Source organism: Trichechus manatus, unplaced genomic scaffold (genome assembly GCF_000243295.1).
Source record: "Trichechus manatus latirostris isolate Lorelei unplaced genomic scaffold, TriManLat1.0 scaffold00065, whole genome shotgun sequence".
NCBI classification, from domain to species: Eukaryota; Metazoa; Chordata; class Mammalia; order Sirenia; family Trichechidae; genus Trichechus; species Trichechus manatus.
This window is the reverse complement of record NW_004444001.1, coordinates 8,871,980-8,883,714: the sequence shown is the minus strand read 5'-3', so window position 1 is coordinate 8,883,714 and position 11,735 is coordinate 8,871,980. Positions and strand designations below refer to the sequence as shown.

The window sequence follows — 11,735 nt, the reverse complement described above, 5'->3', positions numbered from 1 at the left end:
GCCAGTGTGCTGCCTCCCCGAGACGCAGGCAGCTGGGGCTCAGGATGGGGTGGGGTGAGCTATTTGGGAGCCAGAACCCAGGAATAAGTCCCACACCCACTCATGGAGCAGCACAGCCCTCACCCTCTGCTGGGGTGGCTCAGCTGCGGGGGCTGCAGTTAGGGCAGGAGGGGACAGGCCAAAAGGTGAGCTGGGGGAGGGATTGGGCTGGAACCCATCACACAAGCATACAATCTGGAAGTTAGACGGGACTTGCCACTTTAAGTAAGGGGGCCAGCTGTCTGTCTGTCTGCCTGTCTCTGTCCCCTCTGTTCACTAGAGGAGATAGTGGCCTGACGTAGCCCACTCCTCACAGCCAGCAGGGTGGAGAGGGTGACCCAGCCAGAACTGAGGCCCCGAATGAATCTCTGGAGAGCCAGCGCAGAGATGGTAGTCAGCCAGTCTCCACCTCCACTGAGCTCAGGAGAGGGGGAAGTTGGCTGGAACTGCAGGAGGCAGAACCGAGGTTTGATGGCAAGAAGGAATTCCTGATGGTGAGGGGTCCTGAGCACTAGATCAGGAGGCCAAGGGAGAGGGTGAAACCTCTTGTGAAGTCCCCCTCCATCTGGGAAACATTTGCCCAAGAAGGCAGCCCACACACCCCATGGTTCTCATTGAGGGCCCGCTCAAATTTAGGGGGAGAAGTCTTTGTACCCTAAAGTCTCCCCCCAGGAATTGCCTCCCCGTGAGGGTGTCCAAGATGGAGTTGACTTTGGGGCAGATCAGACCTGCCCCTCACACCTGAGTAGACCGGTGGCCCCTGAATCCCACCCTCTCAGCCCCCAGCCTGGCAGCTGAGAAGAGGCTCCCCCCGTACCACAACTCCCAGGACACTGCGCAGTTGACACCCGGGGGAGGCTAGTGCCTCCACTTCTGGAATTTGGGGCTGCTTCTCTGAAAAGGAGGGGGATCTGGCTGGAAGAGGGTCGGAAGGACGGAAAGGCGCCGTAGGAGGTGTAAGGAGAGGTCCTTGGGAGAGCCTGGAGAGCAGCTGAGGCCTGGGGGGTGAATGGGGTGGCCTAGAAGTGGAGTCCTCAGTGAAAAGTGGCTGAGCCTTCCCCGGGGCGGAGGGACCGGCGTGAGTCCTCCCCGCCTGATTGGCGGCAGGGGCGGGGAGGAGAGGGGAGAAGAAGGGGACCAGGACGCCCCGCCATGCGTGGCGCGGCGCCCGTTACCAGCTGGGTCAGCGGGCTGGGCACCGCGTGTCCTCGCGCATTCTCTCGTGTGCAGGCGGGAAGCTGGGGCCGCAGGTGGCGCGTCAGGCGCGTAAGGCTGTGCTGGGAGTTGTTCCAGTGTGGCCGGCTGCAGGTGGGCGTCGGGGTGAGGGTAGGGGCCGGGGAGGGCCAAGCCGGCCGCGGAGGGCCGTGAGCGTCATGATTTGGCTCCGGCTCGGCCCTCCGCAACCCCCGCCCGGCCTTTGGTTACTGCACTCTGAGTCTGGAGTTTCCCCCTGGGTCCTTTCTTGGGGCCCCCCGGGGAGGGGGTGCCATCAGGCTGGGCCCGGGCCTGTGGGGCTCCCCGGGGTGGGGGGCCCGCGGGCCGGACCTGGTGCGATGGGGAGGCGCTCTCTTTGCGGGACAGAGACCGGCTCCGCGGGGACGCGCTCTGGTTGCGCGCTGCTGCGGTGAGGCCGGGACTGCGTGGGGCTGGGGCGGGGGCGGGGGCGGGGGTCCTGGCTCCCGCTCGTGCTCTGCCTGGAGCCGGGCGGCGACCAGAGGGCTGTTTGGGTCGGAGGTCAGCAGAAATGGCCGACCCTGGGGGCTTCTGCAGCTGGAGCCTGCGTGAGGAGCAGAGAACAGAAGGCAAGGGGAAACGGGACAAAGAAACAAAAAAGGGGAGACATTTTCAGAATCCTCCTGGGCGTGGAGTCAGCCCTAGAGTTCTATATCCTGAGCTGGATGAAATTGAGACCATGGCACAGATGGGTAAACTGAGGCCTGGTGCTCCATCCTCCAGAGCAGGACCTGTAAGGGCCACACGCTCTGGAGGCCTGCTGCAGGCTTACTATGGTATCTGTTTCATTTTTAAAATTATCATGGATTTTGCAAATTTTTCTATAATATACACGTTTGCATTAATATGAAATCATGTTTTAATGTTCTCTCCCATCTCTTCTATACTCTGGGTTTATCTTTTAGCGTCACATGCCCATGGCACACCAGAAGCTGTGTGTGGACCCCACTATCCCCCATTGCCCTTTCTCACGCCTAGCCTCCCTGGCACCCCTTCCAGACATTCTTACTCTACCCACTCCCTTGAGCCCGGTGCCAGGGCTGGGGCCTGAGTCAGATGAAAAACAGAGCCCAGCTGGGGAGGTGGTGGACAGGGGTGTAGCTGAGGGTCCCTCCCAATCTTCAACAGCCCCTGACCTTGGGTCTGGGGAAGCCCCTGGCGGTGGAGGCCTTCTGTGGTCACCTCCTGCCCACCCTAGAGTGGGCAGTGGTTTCTCACCTGCTGGTGATGGCTGTGTCAGATGCTGGGGATGCGACTTGGGGTCTCCCGGGGGACTGCTGGGCTGTGGCAGGTGTGGGCATGCGTATGCTGATGGGGCGGGGAATCCGGCTCCGGGTGGCTGCTGCCCTACCAGACTTCCTGGGTGCTGCAGGCTCAGAGGCAGGGGTGTCCTCCTCGGAGCCTGTGCCGGAAAGTGTCTCAGAAGCGCGGCGCTGCTCCTCACTGGAGGAAGACGAGGCCCCTGAGGCCAGGTGCAGTCGCAGCCGGCCTTGCCTCTTCTCCATCACCAGCCGGGCCAGGTCCTGCTGTGGCCGGGCCCTCTTGCTCCATCGCTCTTTGGCCGACAGTGAGCCCGAGGGCTCTGAGCCCGTGTCCTCCTCAGATAGCAGAACAGGGATACGGCTCCTCAGGTGAGGGCCTGGCCTAGCCTGGCGACTGGGAGAGATGGTGTCCAGTTTCTCAGGGCCTGGCTCCAGCGGGGATACTGGGGCTGGCCCATCAGCAAGGGCTGGGCCATTGGGCAGTGAGTCCCTGGCCACTTCTGAAGGGGTGTCCCCAGGAGGGCCAGACAGAGCACAGCTCTCTGTCTTAGCCCCATCCAGCCCTGACAGGGTGATGCCGTTCTCCAGGGGCACCAGAGCCCTCTCCCATGCAGCACCGCCATCAGAGGGCACCTCCAGGCCCAGCTCAACACCAGTGCCAAGCTCCTCAGGTCGTAAGGCCTGCCCACTGGAAGACATGACGTTGAGGTGGGTTTTCTCTGCAATGTGCACAAAGGTCCTCTCAACTTTGGTGAAGGGTGAGGAGGTGACTGCCACTCCCCCTGCTCCTGTGGTCACCACCCCAGCCCCTGGCCCTACCCCGGGACCGGGGGGCTTGGACTCAGACTTGAGGATGGAGGACAGGGTGCCTGGCTCAGACACATCCAGCTGGCTGCCAGTGGGCTGGGGCCGTTCGTGCTGAGGAGTGAGGACAGCCAGGGTGCCCAGGTCGGGGTCAGGGGCCAGGTCGGCAGTGACAGGCGACTTCTTCATGTCACCAGGGGAGACGAGCACCAGTGTTTTGGAGCCCTCCTCAGGCTCCAGGTCCCCATCGGCCATGGAGGCCCGGCCCCTGGACTCCTTCTGATCGTCAGCCAGCAGCGTGGATGGGGCGCCCTCCTGGCTCCGGTCGGTGCTCCTTTCACTTCCCTCACTGCTGGAGCCACTGCGAGGCCCCAGCACCTCCCCCAGAGCCACTGCCTCCTCCTCTTCTTCCTCCTCTTCCTCTTCCTCTTCCTCCTCCTCCTCCTCCTCCTCTTCTTCCTCTTCTTCCTCCTCTTCCTCCTCTTCCTCCTCTTCCTCCTCCTCCTCCTCCTCTTCCTCTTCCTCCTTCCCATTGGCCTGAGGCTGAATGGGAGCCAGAGGGACCTGGGGGGTGGTGAGCAACATGTGCGAGAAGCCCACCCTCCGGACCCTGTTGAGCAGCCGTGCCCTCTCGCGGTAATCAGAGAGATCTCTCTTGAAGTCCTGGTAGGGCAGGTTCAGAGGCACAGCTCGTGGGAGACCATTCACCTCAAACGGGGGCGCCACCGAGAATACCTGCAAGGAGCACACACAGGGGCCCTCTGAGGTCTTCCACCCGCCTGGGCCTCAGAGGACCTCGGCTGCTCCCCCAAGCAGGAGACCCGCGTGCCCCGGGGTGCCTACTAGTCTATAAGCTTCATGAGGGTAGGGACGGGGCCTGCTTTCTTCACTGCTGTATCCCCAGAGCCTAGAATGATCCCTGACACCTAGTACCAGTAAAATCAGTTGCTGTCAAGTCACCTCTGACTGATGATGAACCTATGTGTTCAGAGTAGAACTGCAGTCCATAGGGTCTTCAATGGCTGACTTTTCAGAAGTAGATCGGCAGGCCTTTTTTCTGTGGCACCTCTGGGTGGACTCGATCACCCAACCTTTCAGTTAGCAGCTGAGTGCGTTAATTGTTTGCACTACCCAGGGGCTCCTTAAGGACCCCCAAACCCATTGCCATGGAGTTGACATCAACTCATGGCAACCCCGTGTATGTCAGAGTAGAACTGCGCTCCATATAGTTTTAAATGGCTGATTTTTTGGAAGTAGATCTCCAGGCCTTTCTTCTATGGCACTGCTGGGTAGGTTCAAACCTCCAATCTTTTGGTTAACAGCCAAGTACATTAACTGTTTGCACCACCCAGGGACTCAATACATTTCTGATGAATGACTGTGTCCATGCTCCAGGTCCCCTGAGGTCCCAGGCCCTGATGCTGGTGGCTGTTCTGTCTCTCTGCCCTCTCCGTTTTCCCACTCCTCACTGTGTGCATCCCCAACCCCAGAGTCAACCCCAGAGAAACAGCACACCCCTAAAGTCAACAGCAGAAAGTGAGAACCAGAAGGCACCATTGTTGCCATTTAGCTCAACCCTCCCTTTTACAGATGCAGAAACGGAGCCCAGAGAGGGGCAGCAAAATGTCTGGGTCACTTCCTGAGACAGCTGGGCTTGGACTGGCCAACAGGTGGTCAGCCCCTCACTACCTCCTCACAGGGCCTCCAGAACCTGTGTCCAATACCGGAAAAGTCAGGGCCATCTTCCATCCCCTGGAGCTCCAGACCTTGTGCCTCCTGCCCCGTCTTGGCCCTGTTGCCCAGGAATTTGTCCAGCCCTGTACAGGTATATTTTGAGTCCCCACCTCCTCTAGGAGTTTATGGTCAGCCTAGAAGGGCAGTTTCTTTTGACTGGATTAAATTTCCTCTTTGTAGCTTCATGCAGAGCCCTGTGCAGTGTGATGGCCAGACCTGTTCTTGGTTTTGTAGACTTCAGCCACATGCCTTAGCTTCCTTCCTTCTAGACTGGAAGGGCCTACCCACTTTATCAAGACCTCAGCTGCTGTGTCTTCTTTACCTTCCTGGTCTGTCCTCTGCTCCACCCTCTTCAATCCACAAACAGCCCCAGATACCACAATGCACTGGGCCCCATCAGGACTGACACAGTTTTGCTCCAGGCTAGGATGGTGGTTTCTATCTGACAGTGTCCAGCACTTTGTTAACCTTCTGGAACACATTAGGCCTTTGTCTTCCCGAACTGGCAGAGCACAGCCCACCCAGACCAGAAGCCCCAGATTCATCCTGACGTCTCCTCCACCTTCATGCCCATCCAGGCTCTCAGAGAGTCTTGTCAAGTATCACCTTAAACATCTGTGTCTGCTACCCCAGCCCCATGGGCATAGCCTTGTCCTGCCTGGTGGTTACCAGTGATTGCCACTAGCCTCTTCTCTCTAGTTCTGCACTGCCCATCCATCCTTCCTATGGCTGCTGAGTGGTCTTCCTGAAACTTAAATCTGGTCCCATCTCTCTCTGTTCCACACTTGCATAGGCCCCCACAGTCCTCAGAGACAGTTTGGCTTGGCACAAGAGCACCCACCCACACACAGCCACTTCATGATCTGGCTCCTTCCTTCTGCTTCCAGCCTCACTTCTTGCAGCACCCCCTAGTCCCCCACCCTACGCTCCAGCAGACACTCTGATACCACCAGCAGTTCCCTGAACCCATCATGCCATTGCACACTTCTGGCCTTTGCCCAGGCAGTTTCCTCTGCCTGGGGGTCCTTCTTATCCCCTCTGTTCACATGATAAACTCCTACTCTTCCTCCAAAACCCAGGTCAAACAGCTCTCCTCCAGCAAAGCCTGGTGGACTGTCCGCATTCTTGTCCACTGCCAAGCAGGCTGCGTTACTCTTTCTACTTGTTTCGCCACATCCTCCATCACAGAGCCTACCACCTTCTATCCACCTGTGCTTACATGGTTCTCTCTCCTACTAAACACGGAGCTTCTTGAGGGTGGAGACCAGGTTTATTTTTTAATTCATTCAATCCTTGAATGTCTGTTGTCCCAACCACCAGATGGACCAGATTTAAGATCAAGGCAGACATGATCCTTGCTTTCATGGAGTGTGCATTCTCTATATCGGGCAAATGAAATGGGGATAATGCACACTCCATGAAGGCTGTGAGCATAAATGAGGTAGTACAAGCAATGGAAGGAGCCCTGGTTGCACAGTGGTTAAGTGCTTGCTTGCTAACCGAAAGGTTGGTGGCTTGAACCCACCAGCCACTCCATGGAAGAAAGATGTAGCGGTCTGCTTCTGTAAAGATTACAGCCTTGGAAACCCTATGGGGCAGTTCTACTCTGTCCTATAGGGTCATTATGAATTGGAACCGACTTGACAGCAACAGGTTTGGTTTTGGTTTTATAAGCAATGGGCCTGGCATATAGCAGCTGCTCGATAAATGTTAGCTCCCTTCCACTCCACTGCCACCTCCTACCTCTGCCCTGCTTGGAGATTACTGCCCCTCCCCACGCCCAGAAAAGTCTGGATGCCACACCTATGGGGAATAGGGCCGTGGGAAACGGGGACACTGCCAGCTAAGGTCTCCATGCAAACTGTCAGTCTAAAGCTAGTAGAGGGGAAGAAAGCAATCTCCAAGGGTGAGGGTTGGACCCAAGCAGCAACTTCTCCCCTCCCCAGCTCCCTTAGCATCAGACCATCATGAGGATTTGATTGGGGCGGGGGGCAGAGGATGAAGCAAGACAGGGTAGCATCAGACCTGGCAGGACACCAGTAGACCCTGTATGAGTCAGGCAGGTGAAATTCCTTAGAGCTTTGTCCTCTCCTCATCTGGGCTAGAAGGCCCCAGCAATTGTTTTCTTTTTCAACACCATGCATTCATTATTCATTCATTCATTCACAAACACTGGGCGCCGACTCTGTGCCAGCCAGTGTGCTGGGGCACTTTGCCACATCTAGTTACAATGTTAGGGAGCCCTGGTGGCATAGTGGTTAAGAGCTTGACTGCTAACCAAAAGGACGGTAGTTCAAATCCACCAGCTGCTCCTTGGAAATCCTATTGGGCAGTTCTATTCTGTCCTATAGGGTCTCTCTGAGTTGGAACCGACTCAACAGCACCTAACAATAACAACAGTTACAATGTTAAGGCTAGAGAAAGCAGCTGAGCAGAGTTGGAAGGGGTGCTGTGAGTCCTTGGTGAGTGCGGACCATGGGTTTGGTGCTGGCACTGAAGGCCAGGGACAGACAGACACAGAACTCTGATCATGTCTCTCTCCTGTCCAGCTCAGAATTCACCAGGCACATCCCACCCCCCAGGAATGTCCTTTGACCCCACCGGGTGACCTGCTCTCAGCAGAACCTCTGCCTATTTTCCCTATCCCATCTCTGACACTGTTCTCACAGGCATCCCTGTTAGAACCACGCTTCCCTCTGCCTTCCAGTCAGGCCCAGGATGTCTCTGGAAAAACTCCAGCAGAGGATGGACCTTCCACCCACAGTGCCACATTGGGTGAGTGATTATAGCTGGAACCTCCTCTCCTTTCATCTCAAAGCCCTCCCCTCCTATTATCAAGGAAGGAGTGAAATGAGAAGAACTGAGACTCAGTTATCAGTCATAATATCAGACTGGGAAACTGAGGCCTGGAGAGAGGCATTGACTTGGGCCACATCAACCAGCGTGGTCCAGACCCCAGAACTCTCTCCATTGCCTCACTGGCCTCCCACCCCCTCCCATGCAGGGAAACCTGGATCCCTTTATTCTTTGGCAGGAAGGGCCATGAATCTCAGAGTGAGGACAGCTTTGCCTCAAGAATCACCGCCACGCTCCCACAACCCCATGCTGAATTTCCTGTTTCAAAGTCCCTTTGCCTCGCACTCATCTGGCTCCATGTTGGGGGAGAGGCAAGGCCTAGTTCCTCCCTGCTCAGATGGTGGGAAGTCCTCGCTACCCCTCTTCCAGCTTCTTCTGAATGCCTGAGCCTGATGAGTTACTCATTCATTTGCCCACTTGCTCTTGTGTTCATTCACTTGGCTGGCGATCACTAGACACCCTCTGTGTGCCTGGCCCCATAGGCCTGGGGACACCATGGGAGAGGGACAGCAGTGACCTCGCCCATCGCAGCTCCAAGGGAAGCCACCGTGCTGGGTATCAGCCAAGGGAAGTCTGGGGTCTGGGGAAGCTCGCACCTTCTTGCCCCCTCCCTCCGGCAGTGACCCTTTATGATTCCCATTTGCTTGCTGCAGTTCTCAAGTCTAGCTGGGCACAGAATTATCTGGGGGGACTTTTTAACAATACAGAGTCCTGGGCCCTACCCCTTTCCCTGGATTCTGGTGGTTTTAAAGTTCCCTGGTGATTTGGTTGCCAAGTGGTAAATGGCAGGTGTGGTAAGGGTTGGATCCCGGGGAGTGGGGGGCTGGCCATCCAAGCTGGGACACTCAGAGAGAAAGAAAGCACCAGCCCTCCCGTCCCCCACTGAGCGCAGTCCATCAGCTTCAGAGTAGAGCCCAAGTGGATGTTTATTTTGGAAGCAAGAAAAGTGGAGGAAGGCACAGGCCCAACCCTGATCCTTCCCTGACACCAACAAAACTGGGCTCTCCTTAGCCTTGGGGGCCAAGACAGGGCCTTCTCAGACACTAGGACAGATTATTCCACATAGCCCATCCCCAGTGACCACACAGGGTGCGCGGAGCCACTTTCTCTGCTTGAACCCAAGCCAAGCCCAGACACTGGGCACTGCTTATTGCAGGTCCCAAGGTCGGAGAAGGGGGCTAGGAGGGGCTGAGTGACAAAAGCAGGAGGGTGAGCCCTGTCACCACCCCGTTCTCCTTTCCCCCCATGGGCTGGGTGAGGGGTGAGGGCTGCTTTGTGCCTCTCACAGCAGTTGCTCCCCCTCCTGCCGCCTCCTCCCTCAGAAACCCCAGTGCCCAGCTCCCATCTCCCCTCCTCCATTCTGGAAGGCTGGAATGTGGAACTCCTGAGAAAAGATGTGGACAGTATTGCCTTGTCAGCTCCTCGTCTACCACCACCTTTTCCAGTTTCTTCACCTATCTTTGTCAGGCTGGGTCTCCACTCTCAGAGCATCTCTGCTGAGCCAAGAGTCCTCCTTCATCTCCTCCACCCACACCAGGGTAGTGCCTCCCACCCTGCGTGCTCTGGCCTGTGCCAGTCATCTGGACCAGGTGGGCAGAAGGGGTGAGATGACCCAGGCAGACGGCTGCCCACCCTAGATCTGTGCAGAACCTCACACACTTGACCCCCAGACCTCAGTGTCCCTAGCCTCTCCCAGGACAAGGAGTTGACAGTGTTGGGAGGCATTCTAACCACCCTTGGGTTTAAGAAATACAGCCATAGCTTCTCCTCCTGCCCCGCACATGCTCTAGGCCCCAAGGAAAAAAGTGCCTTCCTCCTTTAGCACTGTGGCAGCAACACCTGCAGGCGTGAGGGCAGAGAAAGGGGAGGACGCAGAGAGGGGAGCCCCTTCTCGCCTGACAGCTTGGCCTATGGCAGCTCCTTCCTGCCCCTGGCAGACCTGACCAGGCGCCTCCTCTGCCCTTCTCCCCTTCCGTCTCTTCTTCTGTCCCTACCCTCTCCGCTTTCTCTTTCTCTCTCTCTCTCTCAGAAGTCTCTGCAGTTCTCTCCTTAATGTCCCACTCCTCTCACTGGCCTAGTCCTTCCCTCAAACCTCATTCTGTCTCTCCACACCTCCCCAGGATATGCACAATCAGACATTCTCACTGATCCCCCTCAACAGGCCATTGCCCCCAGTGACGCAGGGAGTAGGGCGCAAGTCAGGGTTACCTCAGACCCCCATCATGGCAGAGTGGCAGAGAAGGCTCCTTAGTCCCCAGTCACAGGGCTCTCTAGCCTCCTGGCTCTCCACCCCCACCACACAGCTGGCCTCAGTAAACTAAAGGCCCATAGAGGGCTCATAGCGGGCCCACCTCCCACTCCCATCCCCCTCAACACACAAGTTGTCAGTTTGGAGTCAGGATGGCAGCCCAGCAGAGAGAAAGGGACCCAGAGACCAGAGTCCACCCCAAACGCCCGCTCCGGATGAAAGGAGATAGCCAGTAGGATGAGGGTTGCTCAAGTCCAACTAGGCAGAAGGCCCCTGGGGTCCCCTCCCTCCCCACCTGCCTGGTGACAGCTACCGCCTGGGGTGGGGGTCGGCTGGATCCACTGACCAGGAACTTGCTGGCAGCACTCTGCTTCAGCATCAGACTAGCCTCTGCCCTGTGCCCAACCTGGTGACCATGCAGCTGGAGTCTGCGTTGAGTGGTGGGGAGGGAAGGGGGACCCTGAAAGAAAGCAGGCGGAGGCGCGGGTTCCTGGAAGGCGTCTTTAATCAGGATTTGGTAGTACACAAGCTCTCCGGATTGTCTGCATTAACATACAGGGACTTAAAAAGGCACAAGATCCCTCGCACAGCCTCACGTGGCGGCGGAGCGCCCCCCACTACCGCCCGTGCGCGGCCGTGAGCGCGTGGGTGCGTGTCCGTGTCCCACCCCCGTGGCAGCGCCGCGCGTGTGCGTGTCGGTTTCAAGTGTTGGATTTGTACAGTACTCACAATCTAGGGGCGGGGGGCTCAGTGCATGCTTTTCTACCCGGGCCCGGGCCCCACACCCCACCCCCGGACGCCGCTATATGTACACTAAGGAGGACGCACCCGGAGAGAAAGAGGGAGAAAAAAGCGTCCCATCTTCGTGTGTGTGTGGTTTTGAGTTTTTCGTGCATGCTTACGCTGGCCGGGGTCAGGGAATAGTGCAAGCGTATAATACAGTATTATTGCAGTACAAAAGGGGACGGAGGAAGGATTTATGATGAGAGGGGGAGGCTCAGGAATAAACCGGTGGGGATTCGGGACCTCCAGGGGGGTCCTGTCGCTAATCCTCTTCCCAGCCCTTGCTCCCCCTCCACCTGGATTAGGAAGCGTCTCCTGACGCCGGGACCGGAGTCCGGGACCCTGGAGAGGGGGCTCAGCTGGGCCACGGGGCTGAGGGTCCCCATGCCACCAGTCCGACCTTTCAGAGGGCAGGGCCAGCCCCTCTCCAAGCTCAATACTGGCAGCTCCAAGGGCCCCGAACCCTGCCCCCCCTCCCCCAGGGAAGCCCCTCCAAGTGGGAAGGGGTCGACGGAGCAAGTGCAAAGGAAGCAGATGTTGGTCCCTGAGTTTTATTTTCGGGGGGTGGGGGGAAGATCTGGAAGTGGGGACATGTTTGGGGACCCCCCAGGGCCCTCAGTGGTGGAGTGGGGTGGGGCAGGGGATGCAGGCGCTGGGGCATGGGCGAAAAGGGGGTGTTGGGTGGCTCTGAGAGACCCAGGCTCAAGGCTTTGCTCCCCCTCAATTCTGGGCTCTTTGGCATCCAATTGCAAGGCCAATTATTTGGGGCGGGCGGG

The 11,735-nt window shown here is 57.7% G+C and overlaps 1 protein-coding gene across 1 annotated transcript in view; it reads right to left on the bottom strand.

Annotated features, from left to right (window-relative positions):
- Window positions 1–1,410: 1,410 nt before the first annotated feature.
- TTBK1 (tau tubulin kinase 1) overlaps window positions 1,411–11,735 on the bottom strand; it is a 40,922-nt gene continuing 30,597 nt past the window's right edge. Inside the window, exons 13-14 of the mRNA XM_004379562.1 lie at window positions 2,491–4,073; window positions 1,411–1,816 (exon numbers count right to left, since the gene is read on the bottom strand). Of these exons, the coding sequence (XP_004379619.1) occupies window positions 1,411–1,816; window positions 2,491–4,073 (1,989 nt within the window). The remainder of the gene's footprint in view (window positions 1,817–2,490; window positions 4,074–11,735) is intronic.